This window comes from Camelus bactrianus, chromosome 15 (genome assembly GCF_048773025.1).
Source record: "Camelus bactrianus isolate YW-2024 breed Bactrian camel chromosome 15, ASM4877302v1, whole genome shotgun sequence".
Taxonomy (NCBI): domain Eukaryota; kingdom Metazoa; phylum Chordata; class Mammalia; order Artiodactyla; family Camelidae; genus Camelus; species Camelus bactrianus.
In genome coordinates, this window is record NC_133553.1 from 67,931,524 (window position 1) to 67,957,662 (window position 26,139).

Genomic DNA, 26,139 nt, shown 5'->3' on the forward strand with positions numbered 1-26,139 from the left:
GCAATGTCAGTTCCAGCCAGTCCCGGGCCCGTGGCCCTGGCGTAGGGCTCGGGGGTCACTTACTGCTCGTAACGGTGCAGGGTGGCCTGCAGCAAACTCAGCGAGTACACCAGCCCAGCAGCAAAGCTGAGCTGCTCCCCCGCAGCCCCTCGAAGCCCCGGCCGCTCTGAACAGTTCTCACTTAGTTCAAACTTCTCCTGGGCCTGCTTCCGGATCAGCTCTGCCTGTGGGAGGAAGCACCAGAGACCTGGGGCTCAGGGCAGAGAACGGAGAACGCAGACTTAGGAATACACGGAGCTGAGCAACTACGCGCGGGGCACGGAGACGTGAGGGGGAAAGCAGAGACAGCTCTCAGACGGGCAAGGAGCCATACACGGGGAGAGGGCACTGACGCGGTCACCGGTGGTTCTGGGGATCTGGGATGTGGGGATGGACGGATAGCAGGACCAGTGGGATCAAGCTCCTTCCCAAGCCTTCAGGCCGCCGCTCCTGCTGCCCTTCTCCCTAGAATGCTCTCCTGACAATTATCTCCCCACTAACTCGTAGGCATCTTCTGGGTCTCACCTCAAGCGTTATCCCTTCAGTGATGTCCCTCTATCTAAGTCAGATCCCCAGCTGTGTTCTCTCAAAGCAGCCACCTCCCCACCGTCACCCGCCACGCGTAAGAAACGTCTGCCTGGGCCCCTGCTGACTGTGCTCCTCACTGCATCGCGAACTCTGCGAGCAGGGGCGCTGCCTGCTGCCTTTCCTTGGCATCCGCAAGGCCCTGTTCAGAGCAAGGTCAACAGACTCCGGCGGAGCATGGGATGGACAGACTGTACCTTGCAAACGAGACGAGGAATGAGCAGCAGCACCAGGACGCAGTCGTGGTCCCCGCCTGGCCGAAGGAAGCTGTCGGGCATGAAGGCTGTCAGCAGGGACATGTGCCGGTTGGCCTGGGCCACCTCCATCTGCCTCAATTCCATCTCAATTGCCTGTGAGGCAGACGAAGAGGTGGGCTCTCAGCCAGTCTGGAGAGAAACTCGTAACCGCCATGCCGTGCTCCACCCCGTGCCCTGCTTCTGGGACAAGCCCAGGCCAGGAGGCTTCCAAACCACCCCCCCCACCCAGGAACCTGAAGCCCAGAAGCCCCGGCCAAGTCAGCGCACAGCCGCGCCCGGGCTGGCGCCCCAGCACTCAGCCGTCTCCGGCCCACCCACTCCCCTGACCTTGGCGTGGGCCTTCGTCTCAGCAAACTTGATCTTGAAGTCAAAAGTCTCCGGTGGCGGCTGCTGCTGCCTCTCCGCAGACGCCTCCTGCTGGCTCGCCAGCTCGCGGTTCATGTCCTGGGGCGGGACAGACAGTGAGGCCCGGCCGGCTCCCGAGGGGCCCGGGACGGCCGCGGGCAGCGCGCAGGGGGCACCAGGCACCTGCAGGTGGGCGGTCAGCTGGCGGTACTTCTTGATGGTTTGCTGATAGTCTGCCACCGTCTCCTGGGCCGCCTCCACCCGCTTCTGGGCCTCCCGGACCCGCGCGCCCGCCATGTCCAGCTGCTCCCGCAGTTCCAGCTCCGTCTCGCGCGCGTTCTCCTGCAGCTCGTCGTTCATCTCGTTCATCGCTTCCTGGGAGGCCGTGAGGTGGTGGGAAGGAAAGTCAGGGGGAGGGCACAGGCCGGGGTGGGTTCACTCACCACACGCCCTGCTCCAAGGTCAGGGGTCACAGGTCAGTCCATCCCTCAGCAAGTCCCTCCCAACCCCCCCAGGGTCAGAGGTCAGGGGCCTGCTGTTCTCTCACCAAGTCGCCCACGGTCTCCCTCAGTTCCCGCACTTTCTCCTCCAGATTCAGGTTCCGGTCCGTCAGCATCTCCACCATCTCCTCAGCACCCAGAGCGGCGTCCACCTGCGTAACCGGGAGGGGGCAGGGAGGAGGCTGCTGAAAGGGGCCCAGACAGCACCCAGAGGCGGCGCCAGCAGGGGGGTCGGCGGGGGCGCCCCGGGCAGGGTGCTGGGCCCCCCAGGCCAGCAGGGGGGTCGGTGGGGGCGCCCCGGGCAAGGCGCTGGGACCCCCAGGCCAGCAGGGGGGTCGACGGGGGTGCCCCAGGCAAGGCACTGGGCCCCCAGACCTGCTCCTTGAGCTCGTCGATGGTGCTCTCTGCCTGGGTCAGCTCCTCCTGCAGCCGCTCCCGCTGCTGCCTCACAGCTTCCAGCTCTTGGTTCTTCTTCTCCATGAGCTTCTGCAGTTTCACATGCTCCTGCTTCTCTGAAGAAGAAAGATCCCGCATCCTGGGGGAAAGTGGAGAGAGAAGGAGAGAGGGCGTGTGTCAGAGCCCCCGCGTGATGGCCGCCCTGACCCGTCTGGAGGCAGCCGGGCGAGCCCAGCAGCAGAGGGCCCTACCTCACCAGGGCGTCCTTCAGGCGCGCGTTCTGCTCCTCGAGCTGCTTGAGCTGATAGCTGGACGCAGCCCCGTCAGAGCCTGGGGAAGACCATCGACACTTTCAGACAAGGTTCCGACCCTGCCACTCGGTGCCCGGCTGCTCCTGGCCCTTACCCTTCTCTTCAATCTCGGCCTTGAGGATCTCCAAGTCGGTGGTGAGCTCGTCCACACGCTCCTTCAGCGCCTCCACCTCCTGCTGCAGGGACTCGGCCCGCTCTTCGGCCATCTCCTTGTCCAGAGTGGCCATCTCGATGGCGTCCGCAGTGTCGGCCATCTCCTCCATGTAGCGTTCCTTGGCCTCCAGCGCCTCCTTGGCTTCCTGAAGAGCGGTGGAGGTGGGCGGGGGCACGAGCGCGCAGCAGGCACCCTTTCTCACAGGACACTCCAGGCTCCGGTTCCAGCCCAGTTCCCAGCGTGCTTCCCCGGGCCCCGGGCCTCCCCAGACGCCCCCTTCATCCCAGGCCCCACCTTCCGCGCCTCCTTGAGGCGCCGCTGCAGGTCTGCCTGCTGCTCCTGCATTTTGCTTTTCCATTCCTGCACCTGCTCCAGCTGGATCTTGTGTTTCTCCAACTCTTTTAGTTTTGCCTTGTCTTCTGCGCGTTTCAGTCGCAGGGTCTCCAGTTTCTCCTCCAGGTCCCGCACCTGGGCCCTCAGCCCCTCCTCCTCCTGCAAAGGAGAGACCCCTTGGTCTATGCACAGCCACCCCACCTTCCCCACCGAGGCTGAGCGGAAAGAAACGTATGTAGCCGTCATTCCAGGCGCAGGGTCAATGGAAGTGGCATACGAACATCCGAGGGAAGCCCAACGCGTACGGGGCAAGTGTGGGAGAGGGGCAGCGAGGAAAGGGGAGCTTGGTCAGTGACGAGAGGCCTGTGTGCTGTCCCCACCCTTCTGACCCAAGTTCTGGGCCTCCCCCAGCCCTGGGAAACGTCTAAGCTCCTGCCAGGGTGACAGGCCCCTTTGTGTCTTGGTTCTTCTTCACGCTGACCCCAGTCCTTACCTTAGAGGGGGAAGGAAGCGGGGGGGCTGCTCCGGGAGAGGTGAGGGCCGGCGTGGGGATGATGGGGGCCGCCAGCGGGGTCTGGGCCGGGGTGCTGGGCTCGCTGCTGCTCAGCTCGCCTGCGGATGCTGATCCGGAGGGGCCCAGGGAGCTACTGGCCCCGGCCGCCCCGGAACTGGCTGGGCGGGTGGGCTATCGGAGAGGGTAGGGGCAGACCAGAAAGAGCAGGGGGCAGGGGTGGTAAAGAGAGAGAGACAGAATATGAGACATGGTGAGAGAAGAGACAGAGGAGGATAAAGGCAGAGAGTATCAGAGCACAATGAGAACAGAGAGAGCGGAGGGCAGACGGAAAATGACACAGCCAGAGACAGTGACACAGGACCGGGGTGAGGGGGCGGTGGCGGGAGAGGAAGGGATGGAAGGACACATAAGATTATAAGGCTCCTCCCTTGGCACTGACCCCACGTTCCTCCCAGCTCTGGCACTATCCCCTTGGGGCGGAATCCCTCACTCCCAGACCTCCCCTCTGTGACCCACTTGTGATCATTCTAGCGACTTCTTAACACTTTCCTATCGTTGCTCTGGGCCTGTGCCCTCCTCCCCCAGGGGGAAAAGTGCCTCAGTGTCCTTCCCAGAGAGAAAGAACAGGCTGATCTCTAACGTTCACGTTCCCAAAGACGGCTGGGCTAGAAGTGGGGGTACGAGGCTCTCCGCCCCTGTGAGGCCCTCCCCACTCTTTAAATGAAGCTGACTCTCCTTCCCTTGGTCTACTTCAGGGGAGCCGGCAGGTAAAAGGGCGAGGGTAAAAGTTGCAATCCTTGGCTCCCCTCAAAACAAGGTCAGTACAGTCAACCCACCTGTCACCTCCCTCTCCCAACACACAGGGGCTCCAATCAGAGGACGCTCCCCCGGCCCCGTGGAGTGAGGCCCCGAGCAGGCAGGCCTGCCCGTGCTCTTCCTCGCAGGGCTGAGCCTCCAGGCTCTCCAGCTGGGCTGACACTCAGAGACTGCGCGCTAGCCAGACTGCCCCCCGCCACCCAAAGCCTTTCACAGACACACCCACCTCCTTATTCCCTGACACTGACACAGCCAAGTTCTTTTTCACCTCTCTTCCAATTCCCCTGCCCCCCAAACACACACCCAAAAGCTGGTCAAAATGCCCTTCTTCGAGAAAGCCTGCCTGGATTAACCACAACCACTCTAACTTCTCTTCTGCATTCAAGCTACCCCCTCTGAGAGCCAAGAGTCATTTTCTCAGGAGGGGCCTGTCATTACCCTCGGTCCCCTCACTCCCCTGAAAAGAGAAGCCAGGATGCACTGTGACCAACTTTCACTTGCCCGTACACCTGCCCACACACACGCACACGCCTAAAATGTGTGTACACTCAGCAGTGGCTTGTACAGAGGCCTGCTTTTTCTCACCTTGGGCCGCCGAGTTGTGGTCTGGACAGGCAACAGGAGCCAGAGGAGAAGTAGTCAGGAAAGAAAGGACAATGGAAGACAGACAGACAGCAAAAGGGACAGCAATGAGAGCAGGAGCAGCAACAGGAATGAGGCCACGGCTAGCGGTCCCCCCCGCTCCCTCCCTCCCCACCCCATCCCCTTCCTCCAGTGAATCTCTGTGTCCTACTCCAGGAACTCAGAACTCCGATTCCCCACTGGCTCCTTTCCCCGCTTCTGTCCTACCCTTGCAGACCTCACCCCTTCAGACACCCTGGAAACCCCAGAAGTCCCTGTCTCCTAAGCTGAACCACAGGAGACCAAGGGCAGCAGCTGGCAGAGAAGGTCTCCAGAGACCAGCCTTCTGCAACACCTTCTCCCACTCCAGCCCAGAGCCCCACCCGCCCACCACTCCCAAGGACCTTCCCAGGTCAGCCCCTTTCTTCCAGTGCCAGACTCCACAGAGGACTCCCTAGAAATCCCATGTGACGTGAGGGACAGGAACCTGCAGAGGGAGATCAAGTCCCCGAGGCAGAGGAGCACTGCTGTCCTCCCGCCCCCCAACCCCCTCCCCGGGACCAGTTCCCGCAGCAGTCCCCAGCCCAGGGCAGAGGGCTCAGGTGTCAGCACCATGAATATTGCATTAGCCAGAAGCTCAGAGCCCAGCAAAGTAACCCCACCCGCCTGCAAGAAAGGAGGTGGGGGCGGGCAGCAGCACTGGGAAACCACTGCCCGGAGCCAAAGCCAGAAACCCCTCAGGTCACTGCAAAGTGGGAAACAGATGATTAACTCCAACACCCAAACGGTGTTCTTGCCACCCAGAGTCTCACAGATCTGGCAAAAACAAGATTTCCCTTGGGCCCTGCTTCTAGGTCTCCCCAGGAGACTAACCCCGCCCTCTACTACCCTGGGTGACCCTCCATAGCTGTGTGTTAAAAGCTACTCTAGGCAAAGCCCCTTGGTACAAACCCCAGCGAGGGTGGGATGCTGGCAGTGCAACCAAGGGTCATTCTAGCAAAGGTCGGGTGAGGCAGGCCTGCTAGAGGCATGAACATGTGGACCTGCTTCCCCAGATCCTCTCACAGGAATCGCTCCCAGAGCCAGTTCACAGCAAAAGATGCGTGAAGCCCAAACCTGTGAGGCCACTGGGTACAAGGCCCGGAACAGAGATTCAGAGCCAAAAGGAGGCAGGTCAGCAGACGCCCAGGGCACGGGGCACGGCAGCGACACACGCCCCTCCCTGCCCCCACCTGCATCCCCGTCCTCCTCCCCCGACCAGGTAGACAGAGGAAGGCAACCAGCCCCCACCCCCACCCCAGCAGCCTGCTGCCACCATCACGCTGGCAACCCGGCAGCAGGACCAGAGCAAGCAAGAGTACCTTTCGGGCTGTCGGTGCCTGTCTCATCATTGCAGAAAACCAGAGAGAGCCAGGGGAGGAAACAGAGGAAGGACAGACGGAGGGAAGGAGGGAGGGAGGGAGGGAGGGAAAGAGACCGAACAGAGGGAAAGGCGGCGGAGACAGGAGATTAGTGCATCAAATCCCAACAATGCAGCCTCAGCTTCCCGGCCCGGCAGCTCCCCAGCTGGCCAAGGGCTGCAGCTCAGATGCAGAAGCCCCCACAGGTGAGCGGTGGGGACAGCCAGGCTCCGGCAGGCACCGGAGAGGCACCCGGCCTAGTTCGCCAGCTTAGGCTGATGGCAGCCTCAGTGGCCGCAGCACCAGCTCCGCCTGACGTCATGCACCCACCCTCCTCTTCTCCACTGTGGGTGGAGTCACTGCTCCTCGGTCACCTAGCAACCGCCAGGCTCTGCTGGCTCCTCCTCCTCCTCATGACTGGACAAAGTCCTCCCCTGAACCAGCCCTGCTTCCTCCTCCAAAGAACTGGTTCTGGCTCCTCCCTCCCCTTCCCGAGATCCCACCCCCAAGAATTTGCTCCAAGAAATTGGGCTGGGGGCCATCCCATTTCTGCGATGACCTCTCTGGGACCAGGGTATCACTGGACAGGGACACCGGGCCTCGCTGCTTCATCAGCCTCTCTCATGCCCTCACTCCCCTCTGCCCACAACCCCATCATCTCCATTTCTGTCTCTTATACACACAGACAACACCCTAATGGTGGCTCAGGAGGTGCGGGCGCCCAGAGCACCCCTCCTGTGATGACACCAGCTCTGCAGGGCACATATGAAACCCTGGGGAACATTCCATCTGGGCAGCGGCAGCGCTAATGACAGTGTCTGGCTCCTCTCCCAACTCTCCCCTGGTTGTAGGCAGGGCTGCGTCTGTCTGTAACGGGCTTCTAGAAAGGGCTGCGCACCTTGCAGAGACGTCTGGTTTCTCTCCCGCCCTCCCCCTTTAAAAGCCCTTTTTTTGTTCTGGTGCAGCTCCCTGCTCCCTGTGAGAGAAGCACTGCGGAGGGAGACCGAGTGGGGGCCTGGACTACTTGGCTGGCACTCTGCACCCACCGGGAGCCAAGGCGCAGCAAGGGAGCCTAGGCCGGGCTTTGCCACATTTCCCCAGGCAGCTGCCGAAACCCCGAGATTCGGGCACGGCTCAGGCCCCACCCAGGGCCAGGTGGGACTGCGGCCAGAACTCCTCCACAGACCCCAGACTGCAGGTCCCTGCTCTGCTCTCTTCGGGGGCCTGCGGTAAGATGGGACCCGCAGCCAGGAGACAACAATCAAGGGGAAAAGCCAAGTGTCTGCAGCGGGTCCAGCATCCTTAAGGGCGGTATTTTCCTTCTTACATCCCTGTTCCGTCCTGAGCCAGGACCCCAGCATATTGTCTCCTCCAAGGCAAGACTCCCAAGTGAGGACCCGCCACCAAACAGACGTCAAAATACGTCTCCTCCCCACCCCACTGCCTCAACCTAGCAGCTCCCCATGCAAGGTCAGAAGGGCCAGAAACAGGCTGGCGACGCGGAAACCACAGAAACACACACAGCACAGGGCGTACAGGTCAGACAGGCACATGCGGGGGGGACAGCCCCCAGGGCAGGCGCTGGTGTGAAGAAGTGGTCATGGCAGCGACTTAGGCCAGAGCCTCGGGAGCGGGAGCGGCAGGGCTGAGCCGCACTCTGATGCTGGCCGCGGAAGGCTGCGGGGCGGGGGGGGGGGGGGGGGGGGGCAGGGGAGGCGGGCGGGCGCGGCCCCAGAGGACGGACGAGGCAGGGAGGGCGGGGCGGTCACGGCAGCCCCACCCAGAGGCAGGCACAGTGCAGGCTTCTGAGCTCAGGACTGCTCCCCCTGTGCTCTGTTCCCTGACCGCCCGCCTCCTGACCCAACCTCCTCACTTCCTACGTCCCCCACTCCCGAACCCCCGGTCTCCCCTGCCACTACCCCTCAGTTCAGGCTAAGTGAGAAGCCACTGCAACCCAGTAAACGCTCTACTCCATGCAGCTGCTGTTTCCGGTCGAATGCTCGGCATCTCTGACTAGAAGTCCGGAGGCGGGGGCAGGGGTGTGAGGACGGGTGAGGATCACCCCCAGTCAGTGCTACCTGGGCCTGGACATTGAGCCTGAGGACCCTGCACCCCTCAGAGGAATTCTGAAAGCCAGGCTGCCATGTCCTCTGGCCACCCCAGTCCCAAGGGCGCACGCACACGCACACACAGGCATGCAGCAGCCCAGGGACATGCAGGACAGCTGGGGAGGGGGCTCATGGCCCTCACCCACCCAGGCACAAACAGTAAACACACCACCTTCTTAGGCTTCAGTCCCCGCTGCATGAGGAGTAGGAAAGGGCAGAGTTAGAGAACAGAGTGAAGGTCACACGGCGCTGGCTGGCCAGACATCCTGGGTACAGGTGTTAGGACCAATTCAGGCACACACAGGTGTGGGGGGAGTCAGGTCACTGTCAAGTCCAGGGTTAAGTGAGAAGAGGGCTCTCTCAAGGATCAGCTTCCAGGAGGTCCACTACCTGGCCCAGGGAAGCTGGAGAGTCTGGAGCCCCACCTCACACACCCTGGACAGAGCAGCAGAGGGGAGCTACAGCGGGCCCTCCGCACACAGCCTACAACAGGTGGCAGAGGGCCCGGCTCCCTTCCATTCACCTGTGAATGGAGCGCGCCTTACTCCTCCAGTCCCTACCTTCCCCCTACCCTACAGCCTTCAGGTGTCGGCAGCCTTGGGGACCAAAAGGCAGGAAGCTGACACTACTAGGGTCAGACCTGGCCTCCTTAGGCCCCTGAGCCTCAGTTCCAATGGATCCAGAACTTCTGGGCCCTAACAGCTTTGCTCTGCTACCGCCTCTAGCGCTAAGGCAGCAACTCACGCCCAGAAAGCTTCCTTCGCAGGGAGAATGGAGGCTGGAAGGCTAACTCCGTTTACTCACCTACTGCTTCTCCCTGCCTAGGATGGGGTCTCCCTCCCCTCTTCCTCCTTTCCCGCTTTCTCCCTCTTGCTCCCCACGCCCACCCCCAACCACTTACCGGTTTGCTGGTCTTTGCGTTTGAGTCAGCTCCCTCTGCAGAATGCAAACAGAAACACAGTGTGTGCACTGAGGCGCAGGGGCACAGAGCACCGCGGCCGGGCAGGCAGGGTGTAACAAGGGCACACGGCGCTGGTGGAGAATCTCAGGATCCACCGCGGCCCCTGCTCGGGGGAGAAGTCCTGGGGGCTCGCGGGTGTGAGGAGCAATGCAAGCAGGTGGCGCTCACCTCTCCTGAGGACCTTCGAGGCAGAAGAATCGGGTGTCTCTGGGGAAGTAGTGTCTGCTCCATCTTCAAACACCTGGATCTGAGGCCACAGAACAGACTCACTATAGCCAGATCACGGATGGGTGGACGGAACAGGGGCCCCTGCCCAGGTCCTAAGCAAGCCTGGGGTATAGGGCAGTCTCCCTAAGGATGGCTCTCAGTCTTCCCTCCCCCACTACCTCCCACTCTCCCATCCAGAGACTTAAGCTCATACCCAGGACTCGGGAGCCCCAGCACAGCAGCTGCGCATGCAACAGAGCATGGGTCCACGCCCACGTGCGTTCCTGCACACGTGTACACACACACACACACACAAAGGAGGTGAGCACCTGGGACTGGCGCACAAAGATGCCATGTCCTTCATCACAAGTGAAGTACTTTCTGCCTTGGACAGTTCCATCATTCTTGCCCTTTGCTTCATCCAGGATCACGCCTACCCATTTGCCAGTGGCAAAGAGTGTGGCTCCAACATAGGCCACGGTGCCCCGGTGGCCTTTCCCAATCACCTCCACACGGGAGCCCACTCGCAGGGGCCGGGCGCTTGCCTCCGCACTCATTCTGCTGCCACTGGGAGTCTGAAAGACACATGCAAACGTGCAGGGTTAAAAGCCTCAGGTCAGAGGTGTCATCCTGATGGTAAGAAAGGCCCCAGTCAGGACCCTGGCCTGAACCCCATTTCTCACGGTGAAGTCCCCCCTGTCAAATTCCCCTTTGACAAATGTCAGTGATGTGTTCTAAAATTTCTCTAGACTCCTCTGGAATCTGCCAGAAATTTTTTTAAGTTTATACTTAAATTTAACAATAAATCAGAATTCACTGATAGATCTGTAAGTGTCACCCCACATGGCTGCTCCCTCAGGAACACCGCCCCCAGGAGGGGAACTGCTCAAGCAAATAACGTGGTTTAGACCAGGCTCCCCACAGCACAGTGCCCTGACTCATGGGCCAGGCGAGTCCGTGAGCGACCCCACAGAACCCTGCTCCCCTCCCCCCTGCTGCCTGTCTTCCCTGAGGTTCAGGTGGCTCTCTAAGGCCTCTCCCTTTCAGCGGCACACAACCGCCTCCCCTTCTAGCCCTCAGGTCACCACCACTCCTACCTGGGCTGACTCCCCACCCCCACGCCCCCCGTCACACTCCCAGACGCCTCAGGGAGCCCATTCAGCCATTTGACTCCCTTCTTCCCGGCCTGAGCCTGGGCTACCAACTCTCTACCCACAGCTCTGGAGAGTCTTCACTCGGGTTGCTGCTATGGAAACAAAACTGAAGGCCAGGTAAGGCAGGTACCTCAGATCTGTCCCCAGACTCCGCCCACTGGGCCAAACGGATGCCTTATCACCCCTCGGATGGACAAGCGCAGGACTGACTGAACGCTGTCCTTGGGAACCTCTCAGCTTCTGACACACCCGTGATGACAGGACAACGTGAAATTAGGTCCCAAACAGGCCCAGGGTTTAGAAGAAAATCACACCTAAGCCATTTTTAGCAATACCAGCTCCAAGAACCAGGGGCCTTGCAAACAGGTGAATGAGGCATGAAGTGGCAGCAAGGCCCTGAAGACGCCACAGGGTTCCCTTCTGACGCCCCACTTGGCTACATAGGGAACCTGGCCAGAGCCAGTCACTCCCCAACGTTCTCCCCCAAAGAGCTCATCTGGGAAGCTGATGCTAACATTCCCAGGGGCTCCGGGACCCCAAATCATACCTGAGACAGCAGAGTGGCTCTCATGGACCCAACAATAAAAGAAACTGACCGTAACATCAGGGCTGGCCTCAGACTCAGACACTCTCCCCAACCTCCTAACCCTAACCAGCCTCCCAGACCCGGGTGGACACACTGGGTGGACACTCCGGATTCAGCCTCGGCCAGAAGAGCGGGAGAGCAAGTGACACACAACAAAGCTGCTCGGAAGAAAGGCTTCACTGCAAGGCCATTCCAGCCCACCGACCCCACTCGGAATCCCCAGGACGGTCTGGCCGCCCGCAGGAACCTCTGGCCCGAGCTCCAATCAGAGTCAGCAGTCATGCCTTGCCAGTATCCACCGAGGGCCCAGCGCTGGGAAGGGCAGCCTGTGCGGTCCAGCACCAGCGGGGCTGCGAGTGGCCCCAGCCTGTCTCCCAGCCCCCACAGCAATGTCCACAGGCACCCAGGCCTTCTCCAGGGCCCTCCCAGACCAGGGCCACTTACCCGGCTGTACACGTGCCTCTTGCTCTGGGCCATGTTGCTCCCCTGGCCTCCACCCCCTCCCCCAGGTGGCCAGCGACAGAGAGAAAAGGCAGAAAGCTAGGCAGGAGGGTCAGGGCTCCGGGCCCTCATGGACAAGCGCAGGAGCCGGCAGGCATGGCCCTCCCCAGTCCATGGACCTCACTGGGTGGCCCGCTGGGGGAGGGATGGGGACAGAGATGGGGGCTGAGCAGCCAGAGCTCCTGCTGCCGGAGGATTCCTGAACCCAGACACAGGAGTCCTGCCGCCAGCTGATGAGTCTCACTCTGCGCTAGTGCTGCTCTAGACTTGTCAGGAGCCGCGCTGGCCTCTGGGTCCTAATGCCCCCCTGCTCCACCGGGGCCAGGACAAGAGGGACAGGGAATGCGGGACTGGGCCCACCGTCCTAGGGCCGGGAGCACAGCCCTGGCGGTCCTCCTAGTCTGCACGCCCTCACCATCCCTGCCACCCCCACCCCCGCCCCCAGGATCCGAGACCTCAGCAGACCCACAAGCATCAAGTGGCACTTCAAAACAGGGCCTGCACACGGCCAGAACAGGGTATCTCACTCTCCTTTCTCCCTCCCCTTTCTAACTTCTGGCCTCCGGGCCAGACCCACGTGACTAGGGTCTGGATTTCAATCCTACCCTGGGCCAGAGGAGCCAGGACCCCTGCCCAATACACAGCAAAGGAAGGGCAGCAATGGCGGCAACGTCACACCCACACACACAGCAAGTCACGTACCCCAGCCCCCACAGCACTGGCCCCTGCGCCCTGCGCTCCTGGCCTTGCTGCCCAGGCATCTCCTGAACAGAAACCATGAAAAAGCTGATTTTCTATATTGCACAAAATGTATTTAAAAATAACCATGGGTTCCTTTTATCATTTAAAATGTTTAATTTAGTAAGATGATACAGCCTAGTGAGAGGTCTCCAGAGGGCTCTGTACCCCAGACCACTGCATTCATGTACCCATCTAGCAGAGGCTGTAAGCCAGCAGTTCAGGGTCCCTGCCCCGAAGTAGCCAACAGGGTTGTCCAGGGCGCTGACCTCTGGCTCCACTGGGCGCAGCGTGGATGTAGATGCCCTGGGCCTGAAGTACCTGTCTTGTCCGCACTGGGCTTCACTGGCCGAGCAGGGTCTTCCTCCATTCCACCCTCTTGCTAAGGCAGGCCAGACAGCCTAACAGTAGAGTGATAGCCAACGGCCAGATACACGGCTCCCAAACCCCTCTCCACATCTCCAATCCTGGCCAGACTCCCTAAGAAACCATTCTTCTCCTCCCCTGCAAAAGCTCCATGTTGTCCCCTCCCTTCTATCCCCATTACACGGGTGGGCAGGGCCGCGCAGCTCCCTGCAGCCTGGGCTTCCGCAGGAGCACAGCACTTTACAGTCTACAGAGGACCTTGAAGAAGACTTGTTTAGCGCCGCGGTTCCGGTTCTAGACGGGGGCTGCTTCTGTTCGATTCCTGGCTTCAGCATATGGTAGCTACATAAACTCAGTCCAGTCACTTCCTATCTCTGGGCCTCAATGTCCTCACCTGTTAGTTGGGAACAAGCAGAGAACCTTTCTGAGAGCTGCTGCGAGGATTAGCTGAGATAATCCACGTGAAACATTTCGGACAGCGCAGAGTAAGAACTCAAAGCCAGGGAGCTGGCAACGTCGTCCTCAGGTTTGGACACCTCCATCCCCCACAGAGAGGCAGGCCGGGACCAGTGCTGACAGAGAAGCTGAGGCTTAGACAACTGAGCAACTTCCCTGAAGCTACACAGAAGGCAAGAGGTGAAGCCAAAACCGCAAGCAAAGCCTGAACCAGAACCCTCTGGGCTTTCCAGTCTGCTCACTGGGTTACATGCTTCTAGGTTCCCAAAGCCGTGCTCTTCCTCGGGGCCACACAGCCTTCAAAGATTCAAAAGGGCTCAGATCGAAGAGCCACAGCACAACTCACTAGCCACACAAGCATATACAGCCACCTAAGTCCGTGCAGGCTGTTTCCTCCCCTGTGAAAACGCGACCAGCACCTGCCGTACGTTGTGAGGCTCAAATAAGAGAACGCACGTCAAAGCGCTCTGTAACACGTGCAGAGGCTGCTGGAGTACAGAGAACTACCTCGCTGGATAAGAAGTGGTGAATAGGTCTTAAATAAAATGTCTCAACAATAAACATTATAAGGAATCACAAAGAAGAAGAAGGTGAGCTGGAAAGAAAAGGAAAACCCGACTATGCCTTGAATTACGAGTTGCTTCCGTGGCTCTGTGGAGCAGGAAGGCCTGCGACACTGCAAACTGTGGGCGCAGTGTGAGTAGCGACACAGGACTCTGCTTGCCTGGGGAAAATGAAAGATGACTGGCTGGGCTGAAGTGAAGAATTCTAGATGAGTTCTCCTATCAGACTAGGAGCCTTTCAAACCGGAGCCCACAACCTGTCCTCTTCACGCTCTCGTCACTCTCAGTGCAGGGAGTCAAACATTTCTTGAATGGCCTAGCGCGTCGACACTGAGCTGTATCAGAAGGTAAGTATGGACAGTCAGGGAGTTTAACACCAGCCAGAGATGAACTGGCTCCGGTAACAGCGGGGAGCCAGACCCCCCTGAGCAGGAGACTTGCATGATGAAAGCTCCTTGAGGAGGATCAGCAGGTGGCAGAGAACGAGGCGGAGCAGAGGCGGGAGCGACTTGGTGAAGACAGGGACGCACAGGACGGAGGCCGCGGCAACAGAGCAAGGGGTGAGGATGGTCTAAACCCGGTTCCTGAGAGAGACGGAGACAGAGAAGAGGAAATGGACCAATTCAGGGACAGTACAAAAGAGCCTGGAGAAAGCCCCACGTTGGATCAGACATGGGGAAAGCAGCGGTGAGCCTGTCCGGGCTCTGAAGGTGACAGACCTGGATACAGCTCTGCTTCTCCTAGTTCCTCACCTGCACATCAACTCCGGGGGAGGTATTTTCAGAGCACCAGTTACCCCATCTGACAAAAAAGGGGGAAGTAAAGCTGACCTCACAGGGATGTTGTGAGGATTAAATAAATAAGACCGGAGTACTTAGCACAGCGCCTACCACAGGGTACGTGCTCAACAAATTACAGACATGGTCTTCTCTTTGCTGAGAGGGGACGCTGGTAACAGTACAAACACATGTTTCATGCATAAATAGGTGGGTGAATGAATGCATGAGGAAGTGAAGGAATGAGTAAAACTTGGGCGTTTTCTAGCAGGAGGAGTGGAAGAATGATTGATAACAGAATTGGAAACTGAGCGTGTTAGCAGAGAGATAATCATCTTGTCCTTAGCATCTTCTCTGGGGCAGCTGTAACCGTGGCCACTAACACATGCATCTCATGACCTCCTTCCAAGGTGAACCTGTGATGCGGACAACACCGGTCCCACTACCTGCGTCCTACAGGCGACGGAACTGAATCTCAGAGGCCAAACGCCTCACCCAAGCCTCACGGCCGGTCACCGGCGGGGGCGCATCTGACTAAGCTGCGCAGGGAGGGAGGCGGCCCTGCAACAGCACCGCCGGGCCCCACCCCTCGTCACACAGGACAACGCCGAGTTCCACGTTCCCTCAGCCGGAAGACAGATACCCCCTGGACTTCTGGTTTCCTCCTCAGTGATACTGAATACTGCTACAAAGTCTAGGAAAATGGGAAGAGAGAAGGGAAGAGTCTCTGTCTGGTAAACAGGTTACCTGCAGTCTCGGAGCAAGTTTCAGAAATGACAGGAAAACCAGCGGATTATCGGGAATCGAGGCGCAACGAGTAAGGAGGACCAGCCCCTCCGCACCCAGCTTGCACTGTTTCTTGCTTTAACTGGTACCCGGCAACCTTGGAGCCCTTGACTTCCTCTTGCTTCACCTCACTTAACCTTGATCCTGGGATAACCCAGCTGTTTGCTTTCTCAGATCCCACTCGTAGAGGTTTGAAATCCAGGCAGTCTGAAAGCAGGGACCGCACACTTGAACTTGAACTGAACTGCATAGGCGCTGGGTATTCTGATTTGGTTGCGAAGAGATAAAATGAAACACAATGCTAATTAGCAAGATACAGATTTTCTTAAAACTAGGGTGAAGTTGTACATCTCTAAAGGCACCAATAGGGAAGGGATAAGCGTGAACTTGAGTCCCCCAGGAGTGAGGAAAGGAGAGGGGAACAGACACTCAGGGACTGGAAGCTTGGAAGGCTGGATGCCAGGTGTGCCCAGGAACCCAGAGAAGACGCACACAGAGCCCTTGGTTCCCAGGTCCTGTTCCAGCATCTGCCTTGCAGGTCTCAGACAGACAGAACTCAGACCCTACATGGACTTTCCTTACCTCTCCAGCTCCCCATTATCCCCAGAAATATCTGCAGCCCACTCCTAATCTGAATACAGGGCTACCCCCTCCCACGGTACCCCCCTCCCCCCAGGAGTACCCACTAATTGCCAGGTCCACCTCCACAGGGCCCAGACCTCCAAGAGCCAGGAAGGAAAGCTACTCCTTTTCCTCAATGAAGGAGCTTTTGCAGGAAGGCAACAGGCCCTTGAGCGCAGGCAGCCCTGTATGCAGGAACTGCAACCCTCCCAGAGCTGGCAGGAGTCCTCCTCAACTGCCTATGCAAAGTTCCTGCTGCTTCATCCCCATGAATCAACCAGCAAGTCCCTGGCACTAGGACCCTGCAGACAGGGAACCCTGAGCCTGCGCCCTAAAGAGAGAGATGCACCATTTCACAACTTCAGCAAAAGCTAAGCAGCCAACAAAGCCACGGCCACCTAGGCTGTGCTGGGCTCTGCCGTCAGGGCAGCTCACGGGCCACTCCGCAGAAGCAGGGCATTCTGTCCTTTCTCTTTTTAAATCCACGTCATCATCTGATCATCATGGAAATCAATCTCTTCAAGTCACCACGCAAAGGCGTATCCATGGCAACCTCAAGAGGAAGGACACAGAAACGATGCTCCAGCGGCTGCAGCAGGAGAAGGTAAGTCCATTTTCCACCCATGCCATCTCACCATTCTCCCCTTCCGCTCAAGCCAGGCGTGCGCCTTACCTACAAATTCTACCTATCACACCAATGGCGAAAACATAAAAGGTGAGTATTAATAATCTATGCTATTATATAAGGTTATGAGTCTGCCCTGTCCCACAGCTGGCAGAAAAAATTATTTTCTCAGCCTGCAGTACCTAACAAATCAATATCCATCACTTGTCTTTCTAGTCAGGTTGCTGGGAAACCACACAAGGATTTCAGAGTTCCCTACGTAGCTGTAAAAATACAGGAGCAACGTTGACCCCACCAACCTGCCCACCCAGGCCACCATCTGACCCCACCACCCTGCTCACCCAGGCCACCATCTGACCCCACCACCCTGCTCACCCAGGCCACCATCACACCCACAGACTGGCCTGGTAACATGCTCTCCTCAGCAGCCCTAAACTGCAGCCCCTCAAGGTCCAGAAATTGGAAGTTGGGATTAGATTTCTGCCTTTCTCTGAGGCCTCAGTGGAAGGAATGCCATTTCTGCAGAGCTTAGAGACTCATCGGACGTAAGTACCACTAAGCGTAAGTAAGTCATCCTCTCAATTCCCTCTTCTGTAAAACAGGGATAGTAGCAACACCCTTCTAACAGGATTGTTGTCAGAATCACGGGAAAATGCCTGGGAAGCACTCAGAAGAGTGCCTGGAGTCAAGCACTTACTAACTGCCAGCCACGATTACGATCAGGAAGAGGAAAGAGAAGGCTACAGTGCAGGGTTCAAGGTCAGAGGGAATCAGCGTTCCCGGAGCCCGTCTCGGGTCTGCGCTCGTCCCCTCTCCTCTCTGGGGAGCTGTTTCAAGCCTCCCTCCCCACTTTCAAGTCCCTTTCCTGCTCGAGCCCCCACCAGGGTCCCCACCCCTCAGCAGGTAAACTTGCTGAGAAGGAAAACTGAGCCTATTAGATGAGAATTCCTTTGCAATTTTAGATGCATCCATCACCGCCTCTTTCTCCCCACGTTCTCTCCTTTCTTCTGTCACTGCTCTTCAAGGAAACGATGTCCCCTTCTTTTCAGAGGCAACCCTCGCCCCTCCTCTAAGGGCCTGATTCAGCCATCACCTTTTCCTCTGTGCCTTCAAATGCCACCTTCCTACTGGCTCTTACACATCATCAGATAACCCATGCTCAAGGCTTCTAGTCCAGGAAAATCTGTCTCTAGTCTCTGCTACTCCTCCACAAGCTGCCACCATCTCCCTTCCTTCCTTCCTTCCCCGCCAAAAACCTCAAAGTGAGGGCATCTTCCGCATCCTCACTTCCCGTCCACTCTTCAATCCACCTGGCTCCCGTCCTTATGACTCCAAAGAAGCTGCTCACGCTAAATAACATAAAAAGCGCCCTGGTGACCACAATCTCCTCATTGCCCAGTCTCAAGGTACATTTTCCAAGCTCATCCTGCCTGACCTCCCACTAGTAACAGAGGCTGCTGATTCTCTTCCTGCAACTTTTTCCTCTGTCGCTCCCTGGACAACATTCTGTCTCACCTTGCCCACCAGTCCCTCTCCTCTCCTCTGGCATCCTCAGCCTTCGAGGAGCGTGGCTGGGCTCATCCATTCCAACAGCACCGACTACCGCTTCCACCTGCCACCCCCAGGGCACAGACTCTCCTCTGAACCAGACCCACATTTCCACCTGTCTGCTAAGTGCCAAAGAGCCCCCAAATTCAACACGATCCAAAACACGTGCTATCTTCCCCCCTCAAAAACATTCCTCTTCTAGAGGCGAGGGTATAGCTCAAGTGGTAGAGTGCGTGCTTAACATGCAGGAGGTCCTAGGTTCAATCCCCAGTCCCTCCTCCAAATATAAAAATAAATAAACCCAATTACCCCCCCCAAAGAAAAAAGAGAAAAAAACATTCCTCTTCTATATTCTCCCTTTACCACTGGCACCTCCACCCACCCAAAATAGAAAACCGAGTCATCCTCAACAACTCCCTGTCTCCTGTTCTCAACGAGTCGTTGCGTCAGGTTAACTCTGTCTCTGCAGTCTCTCTGACTCGTACCCTCCTTCCCACCCCCACTGACCTAATCTTTAACTCAGCCTTCAGCCAAGCCTAGGTTACTACAAGAGTTTCCTGACGTCCCTGATCCAGACTCTCCCCTTTCAGCCTAGTTCCACAACTGGCTTCCCAAAATACAATCACATCACCTCCCTGCCTGAAAACCTCCAGTGGCTTCCCTCCCACAAAACTGAATCTTAGCATAAACTACAGGCCGTTAAAAACCTGGCCTCCTTATGAATCTAGTCTCATCAGTCGCTTCTCCTTTGATCCCAAAGTTCTCTTATATTCCAGCCACCTGAATCTACCTCCCTTAGGCTTCTGTGAATGTTGCAAGCGTCACCAGGTCCATTCTCTCTTCGTCTTCAAGGCTCGACTCAGTTATCACCTCTTTCCCAAAGATTCCTTTGACGTCTCCACGTGGGGCTAGTCACTCCCCGCTCTGCCCTCCCGTAGCGCTTTGGAAAAACCTCCACTACAGTATCACAGTGTATTTAAAATGTTGTCTCACTTATCATCAATTCTTCCAGGGCAGACAGATTTTACTCATCGCAGTCTCCTAAGCACTGAGCACAGACAGCCCTCGACGCTGAGCAGAAGCCTGGACGTGCACCGCGCCAGGCGCTGGGGCACAGGCTGGCTCTGACAGGCTTCCCAGAGACGCCGGGAGGGACATGAAGTCCCGCACATGTCGCTCCGTCGTCCCCACAGAGGCACCTAAGAAACCACAAAGGCAGGGACAGCGCCAGGGACTGGAAGGTGGTAGCGACACTAAAACTCAAGTTCACACGCGTCCAGGGTCAAAGGAGCACAGGGAGACCGCGAGGCCGTAGGAGAAGTGCAGATCTTCTGGGAAAAGAGCTTTAGTGAGGCTCTGGGAGGGACAAGGGCCCAGTCGCTGCTTCAGTGACGCCCTCAGTGGACAAGCAGGCGCTCAGGGAGGTCAGACTGGACAGCCCATCTGTCCATCAGCCAAGGGTGACCAGAACTAGCCAGAACCTCTAAAGAAAAATTATATAAAACCAAATTCAGTGTCTCCAGGATGGCAAGGACCCTAAGATTTGAATCGGGTAACTGCTCAGCACTCACCTCCTCAGGGGACACTGAAGGTCCAGTTCCCACGCCCTTGGTGTGGGACAGACAGCCCCAGCCCCACACAGCACCCCCGGCTGTAGGCAGGCTGAACACCCGAGGAGTCCTCCACCGCGGTCCCTCCCAACCTGTAACTCCAGGCGGCCACCAGCGAATGGGACAGCCAGCAGAGTGCAACCCACAGCAGCTGGCAATTTTGCCTTACGATTTTCCCAACTAGTCTGACTCCTCCCTGACCACTTCTTTTCCTTTGTACCCTCCTGGTCAATCAGGCCCAACTTATCACTTCTTTCTCGGTATTTCTCCCGCATCCTTCCTTCCTCCTCCATCACCACTGTCATCACTTTGGTCAGCCACTCAACAGCTTTGCAAATTAAGGCAAATCATTTACCCTCTTTGGTGCCTCCTCTATAAAACGGGGTCACAGCTGCTCTGCCCACCTCCCAAGAAAAGACTGCCTTCTGTAATCTGTAAAATCTCACACATAAATATAAGGCATTACTGTTACCATCAATGTAAGTTCTCTTTACTGATCGATGAAACAGACCTGGCCCCCTGCCTTGCTGCTTCTCCATTTCCAACCACATTGCCCACCATAGTAAGACAACCACACACTCTAAAATACTGCTTTGCCCAAAGTCTTTCATTGTAAGTAACCTTACAATCTCACTGTAAGAAATCTTACCATTTCTTACTTTAATCAAACAATCCTGGATCTGACAAATGCAGTGTCATCTCTGCACCACTGTCTGCTGCTCAGGATGCTTTCCCCAGTTTTGCAAGCCCCACCCACCTTTCAAAGTCCAGCTACAGCCCCACTACACCGCACCGCAGAAGGGCTGAATTTAAGAGAGGGATCTGGAACAACATCATGGAAGAGTAAAGGATAATGCAGTCTGGGGAAACTAGGGAGAAACACCGTCATCTCACGCTTTAAGAGTCACCTATTTAAAAGAGGATTGCATTTTCCTTTTCTGTTGCATTCTAACAGATAACCTCGGACCAACAGTATGGAAGCTGCAGAGATGTATTTCAACAAAACAAAAAAGTTCCTTACTGAGAGATTCCAAGATGAAACGGGATGGACGCCTTATATGCATGCAGTAATTTCCCCACTATTAGAAATGTGCAAGCCCAGACCAGCCACTGGGCAAGGATATTTTAGATGGAACTCAACTGTCACAGGGGTAACCAGACTAGAACCACAGCATGTTAGATCTGAAAGGAATCTTAGAGATCTTCTAGTCCAGTCTGCTATTTTATAGGCCCGGACAGGGAAGCGATCACTCAGAAGCAGCCCAGTTTGCTGCGGAGAGCAGGGCGCAGAGCACGGTCTCCTTCAATCCAGTGATCCACATCCTTGCTGCTCAAAGTGTGTGTGGTCCACGGACCAGCAGCTTCAGCGTCACCTGGGAACCAAATCTGTATTTTATTGAACAAGAAACCCCCCCTCCTCCCCTCGGCCAGATGCATGCGCCACTAAAGTTCAAAAAGCACTGACCTACACTACACCCTTCCAAACCTTTAGTTTCGATGCTGGAACTCCATTTCCCAAACCGTTTCATATGTTAAACGGAAACAGTGCCCAAGATTTTCCATTCATATCTGGGAAACTCTCCATACTGTTTACTTCCAGTGGGAAGTTCAAGGTAAATATCATTAGCATATTGAAAACTGGCACATTCTATGGTAGAGAAAACCCTAACCATGAAGTTTCTAAACATATTTGAACACAAAACGCCTTTTGAAAACAGTTACCGTTAACTACTATCCTTAACGTCCCGTGGCTTGGGCTTTGGCAGTCAGTCAGGTAAAGTGTCAATCTCCACCTCAGAGCTCCTCGACTCTCAGGACTTTAAGCACATGCATTCGTAACTCGTCAGTATGGGCGTGCTGCTCTGCTCACTGTAAAAATGAAGGCAAGTTTCCACGTGACCGCCTCTTTAACAACAGCGGAGTTCCTCGTCTGAGTGATTTCGTTGGGAGGACGCGCAAGACGACTTCCCAAGGGTCATCCTTCCAGGTAAGGCGGGCCCCAGGAGTGGGTGGGAAACAGACACACTAAACGCACATCCAGGCCCCCATGCTTGAATCTATTTGGGCTGTTTTTTTGTTATGTTGTTTTGGGGTTTTTTGGTTTTTTTTTCCGTGTGACACAACTTCTCAACCATGTGCCCCACAGGAAACCTGTAGCTCGAAGTGGGTTCAGGGGTGCCTCGGACGCTCCCAGGAATGGAGAGGAACCCTGGCAGTTTCGGAAGAACTGGGAAGCACAAGCACTCCGACCCCGGGAGAACACCGCCAGGCTAGGGCGCTCGGGCGGGTGGGACCGGCCCAGACGCAGGCGGGCGCCCACCCCCGCCGCGGCCCCCCATACGCGCCGCCCCCGCCCCGCGCCCCCGGCTCCCGGCCGCGCCCCGCCGCGCGCCGAGCCCCCAGTGCACCGCCGGGAGCCTCGCCGACACGGGGTGGGGAGGAGACGGTTGCCAGCGTCGCCGCCTCCGTACCTGTCCTGCCAGGGGCTCCGCGCCGGGCTCCGGCCCCACCGGCGACCGACGCCCAGGCCCGAGCGGGGGGCCCGCCCCGCCCGCGTGGGCTGCCCGACGCGCCGCACGACACCCGCAGGCCCCCCGCCCCAGGCCCTCTCGCCGCTGAGGCCCAGAGGCGCGCTGGGTCCGGGGGACACGCTGCTCTTCCCCGAAGACCAGCCCGGGTTAAAAGCTGCCCCCCGGACGCGGCCGTGGAGACAGCGATCAGGCACAAAGCTGGACGCCTGTGGCGAAGCGCGCGCGTGCGCACTGCGCCTGGGAACCCGATTAGGCCCAGAGGAGGGCGGCGCGCGGCGGCCGGCGCGCTCCCCAGGCGGGCGCGGACGGCGCAGAGGCGCCGGGGAGCTCCCTTGCGTTGGGCCGGTGGGTCCCCCAGAGGGTCGCTGAGCTTTTCAGTGCCAAGCAGCTAATGAAAACAATAGTGATAAACCATATTTCGTCAGGTAGCTTAAGGAGAAGATTAAATTTTGCTGCTGCTCTGTATTGCCCATCGTATGAAGATACAGGCATTCTCACGCCCTTATGGCGGAAATGTAAAATAATGCAAATTTACATAATGACATTTTGGCATTCTTTAATTAAAAGAAAAGAAAACATTAAAAGTGCAAGATCCTTGACCCCAGTGCACCCACTTCTAATGATGTAGCCAAAAGAGGTGAAAAAAATGATAGAACATGTGTTCAAAGATATTTGTACAGGGATATTGGGAGAGCCAGGATTTGATAGACAATGGGTTCGAATTCGATTTCCTGGCTGCATGAGATCTTAGGTCGGTGACTTTACCTCTCACAGCTCTGCTCTTTTGAAAAACGAGGATGTTAATGATAGAGTCTACATGATTAGGTTTTTAGGAATATTAAGTGAATCCATGTAAAGAGAGAGCTATTGGAGGGTTAGGTTTATCCCAGTTAACTTCAGATTGAAAAACAACCTGAGAGATCCATGAAGTTGTTGGTGGGGTGGAGGTGGCGAGTTAATGGTAGAAAGGGGGAACTGGGCAACCTGTCCACCACTGCCCCTTTTGTCCCCATTTCATCTTCTAAATATGTCTTGTTCTTATTCTTGATAGAAAATGCATCGGCGTGATTCAAAAATCAAAACAGCGTGAAGACTGCACTGAGAAACCTCTCCTCACCCCTCTTCCCATCCATTCCTTCTTCCTTGCACACCGCACGTAACCCTTGTTACTGGTTTCTCATTTGGCAAATATGAATGTATAGTCTTACTCCCCCATTTCTTCTTTTTTTTCAATTTTCAGTCTTTTTAATGTTAATCATTCTTATATCTGCACTGGTTTCCCATTTTGGCTTCCAGAAGTTAATTGGTCTTTTGAGTATCTTCTGCTATGAGGTGCCTCTTCAAATCTGCTCATTAAAAAAACATAATTTTGTGTCATTTTTTTGTGTGATTTGTATAAATTCTTTATATATTTTGGGTAAGTCCTTTTGAAATGAGTGGGACTCTGTGGGACCTTCCCAGGACAGAGTGTCTGAGTGTCGGGGGTCTCTATCCTCTGTCCCTGCCTCGCTGTGTGTGAGTGTGGGGTGTCCTTGTCATCTTTCCCTGACGCGCTGTGTCTCAGCGTGGGGTGTGTTCTTCCTCTTTCCCGACTCGCTGTGTCCGAGTGTGGGTGTCTGTCCTCTGTGCCTGACTTGCTGTGCCTGAAACATAGACAGACAAATGCACTAGCCTCCTCCTCCTCCTCAATTAGGTAGACAGACACACTAAACAACTCCTCCTTTAGATAGATAGACAGAGACAAATAGACAGACATACTAGACTTCTCTTCCGCCCGCATTTGATAGAAAAATAGACGCACTAGGCTCCTCCTCCTGCTACAAGAGATAGACAGACTACACTCCTCCTCCATTAGACAGACAGACAGACAGACAGACAGACAGTGGGAGAACCACGCAGGGCTTTGGGGCCGTCACAGACACAGGAAGGCACTGTAGCCAATGTACCAAAGTGCCTGTTGGTTTCCCGTCCTTTCTCTCCCCTACAGTCTAGGAAACAGCGCCCTGCAGCTCTGTCCTTTATTGATCTTTTTTTGCCCTATGGTGAACACCTGGGCAGGAAGAGAGGGGTGAAGATACTGTTTTTGATTATGAAAACCTATATTCACCCTTTATGTCCGTGCATAGTTTTTATCTTGTAAATTAATCTGTTATTTTCCATACTTCACTCTTCTAGAAAATAATTGTCCAGTAAGCAATTGTCCTCAAACAGTTACCTATTCCATGTATATAAAAACATATATGTACTTGTAAGTGTATAATAATGCTTAAATGATTCTGAGTAAAAGAGAGAGCTGATAAAGAGAGTGGCTTCCAACTTGAGGGCACCTACAAGTAAGTGGACAGTCATAAGCTCTTGGGCCCTGGCCCCCCCGGCCCCCCTTGGGTTTTGTCTTTCTCTGTCCTTCTTGCCACCTGACCCCACATCAGGGGGACTTTTGGATTATAAGCCTCAGTCCGCGCTCAGACCAACCAGATGGCCATGCATCGTGACTGCCCGGGGTCCAGCTACGTTCCTCAGTCACAGAGTACTCAAGACTTTCCTTGTGGCAGTCCTTGCTACCCAGGCCCTGCCAGAGCCAGCTTCTGTCCACAGGACTGAGCCCCAAGGGAAGGAAGGAGTGACCCTTCTGTCTCTCGCCAGCTTCTAGGCCTAGGACAGGAGTTAGGGAATATGGGGAGGGGAGTGAGTGGGTCTCAGTGGATTAGCGGCCAACCCACACTCCCACGGGCTGCAGGCAAGCTCCCTGACACTCATGTAGGAAAGGGACAAGGGTCCCGGCACCAGCCTCGGTGCCAGTCAACGTTCCTGGTCGCCAGCTGGAAGGGAGTTAGTGCTGCCCAGCAGTTCCCCACATCTTGGACTCCTTTTTACTCTCATGAATGTTCTCATGATATTTTCTTTCTCCAGGTCCTCTTCGGTGGGCAGCCACTCTTCCCAAGATGCTGTCATTAGTTGTCTGCAGTCCAGAAGTTTCTGCATAGATACAAGTCCTCCTGTCTGCATTTCTCTCCTGCTTGTGTGGGTTTCAGCCCTCAAATGCCACCAGATACAAATTAAATAAATAAATAAATCCCAACAGAAATGGCAACTATGTCTTTGAAAGCTTATTGCTGTTAATTTCCAGGATTTTATGTATTAACCCTTCTAAGAACACACTGAACCTGCTAAAATCTAGCCAGTAGATCTTGGGAGACAAAAGTTTATAACAATAGTAAAGAAAAGTAATCATAGGAATTACACATGCTGACCCATGTTATCATAGGTTGGCCGTAGGTTTGAAAGGATCAGCAATTGGGTTAATTCATACATAGAATTTATAAAGTTATAGAAAACATTAACAGTTCTGTGGGCTTTAAATCATCAGAAGGCCTATGAAAAACAGGAGAGTTTACCTGCTAGTGAAACTTCTCTGTTTTAAGCCATTTATTTGTTTCGTCAATTTAACTCCAATGAAAAAAAGGGAAGGGTTCCCTAAGGGGAGGTGGTCACCATTCTAGAGTAGCGTTACCCACATTCACTCACTGAATAAGTATCTATGGGGGGATTCATTTTTCTCAGACTAAGGAGGAAATACCATCTGTGGACATGGGCTAAGACTGTACACAGGGAAGAAAGCGCATGCAGTGAAAATCACACCAGGAGATCAAACTGCTAAACTGAGACAGACAAGAGAGGAGGGGCTCCTCAGAGAGGCCTGTGAAGTCACTGTATTCTTCCTAATAAGAGTG

General features: G+C 55.9%; 1 protein-coding gene across 13 annotated transcripts in view; it reads right to left on the reverse strand.

Annotated features, from left to right (window-relative positions):
* LOC105066983 (dynactin subunit 1) overlaps positions 1-22,482 on the reverse strand; it is a 28,757-nt gene extending 6,275 nt beyond the window's left edge. For 4 of the 13 annotated variants that reach the window (XM_074341373.1, XM_074341370.1, XM_074341368.1 and 1 more), the window contains exons 1-17: positions 11,732-11,779; positions 9,877-10,122; positions 9,509-9,587; positions 9,281-9,315; positions 8,552-8,572; positions 6,233-6,250; positions 4,836-4,856; positions 3,414-3,605; positions 2,882-3,079; positions 2,528-2,732; positions 2,374-2,452; positions 2,102-2,261; positions 1,774-1,878; positions 1,410-1,601; positions 1,209-1,325; positions 822-974; positions 64-224 (exon numbers count right to left, since the gene is read on the reverse strand). In XM_074341373.1, coding sequence (XP_074197474.1) covers positions 64-224; positions 822-974; positions 1,209-1,325; positions 1,410-1,601; positions 1,774-1,878; positions 2,102-2,261; positions 2,374-2,452; positions 2,528-2,732; positions 2,882-3,079; positions 3,414-3,605; positions 4,836-4,856; positions 6,233-6,250; positions 8,552-8,572; positions 9,281-9,315; positions 9,509-9,587; positions 9,877-10,122; positions 11,732-11,764 — 2,015 coding nt within the window. In that variant the 5' untranslated portion in view covers positions 11,765-11,779. Of the gene's footprint in view, positions 1-63; positions 225-821; positions 975-1,208; positions 1,326-1,409; positions 1,602-1,773; positions 1,879-2,101; positions 2,262-2,373; positions 2,453-2,527; positions 2,733-2,881; positions 3,080-3,413; positions 3,606-4,835; positions 4,857-6,232; positions 6,278-8,551; positions 8,573-9,280; positions 9,316-9,508; positions 9,588-9,876; positions 10,123-11,731; positions 11,780-14,072; positions 14,439-20,898; positions 21,014-21,599; positions 21,744-22,348 lie in introns of those variants that run through there. The other 9 variants (XM_074341379.1, XM_074341378.1, XM_074341375.1 and 6 more) reach the window with 8 other exon arrangements.
* Between the last annotated feature and the right edge of the window lie 3,657 nt (positions 22,483-26,139).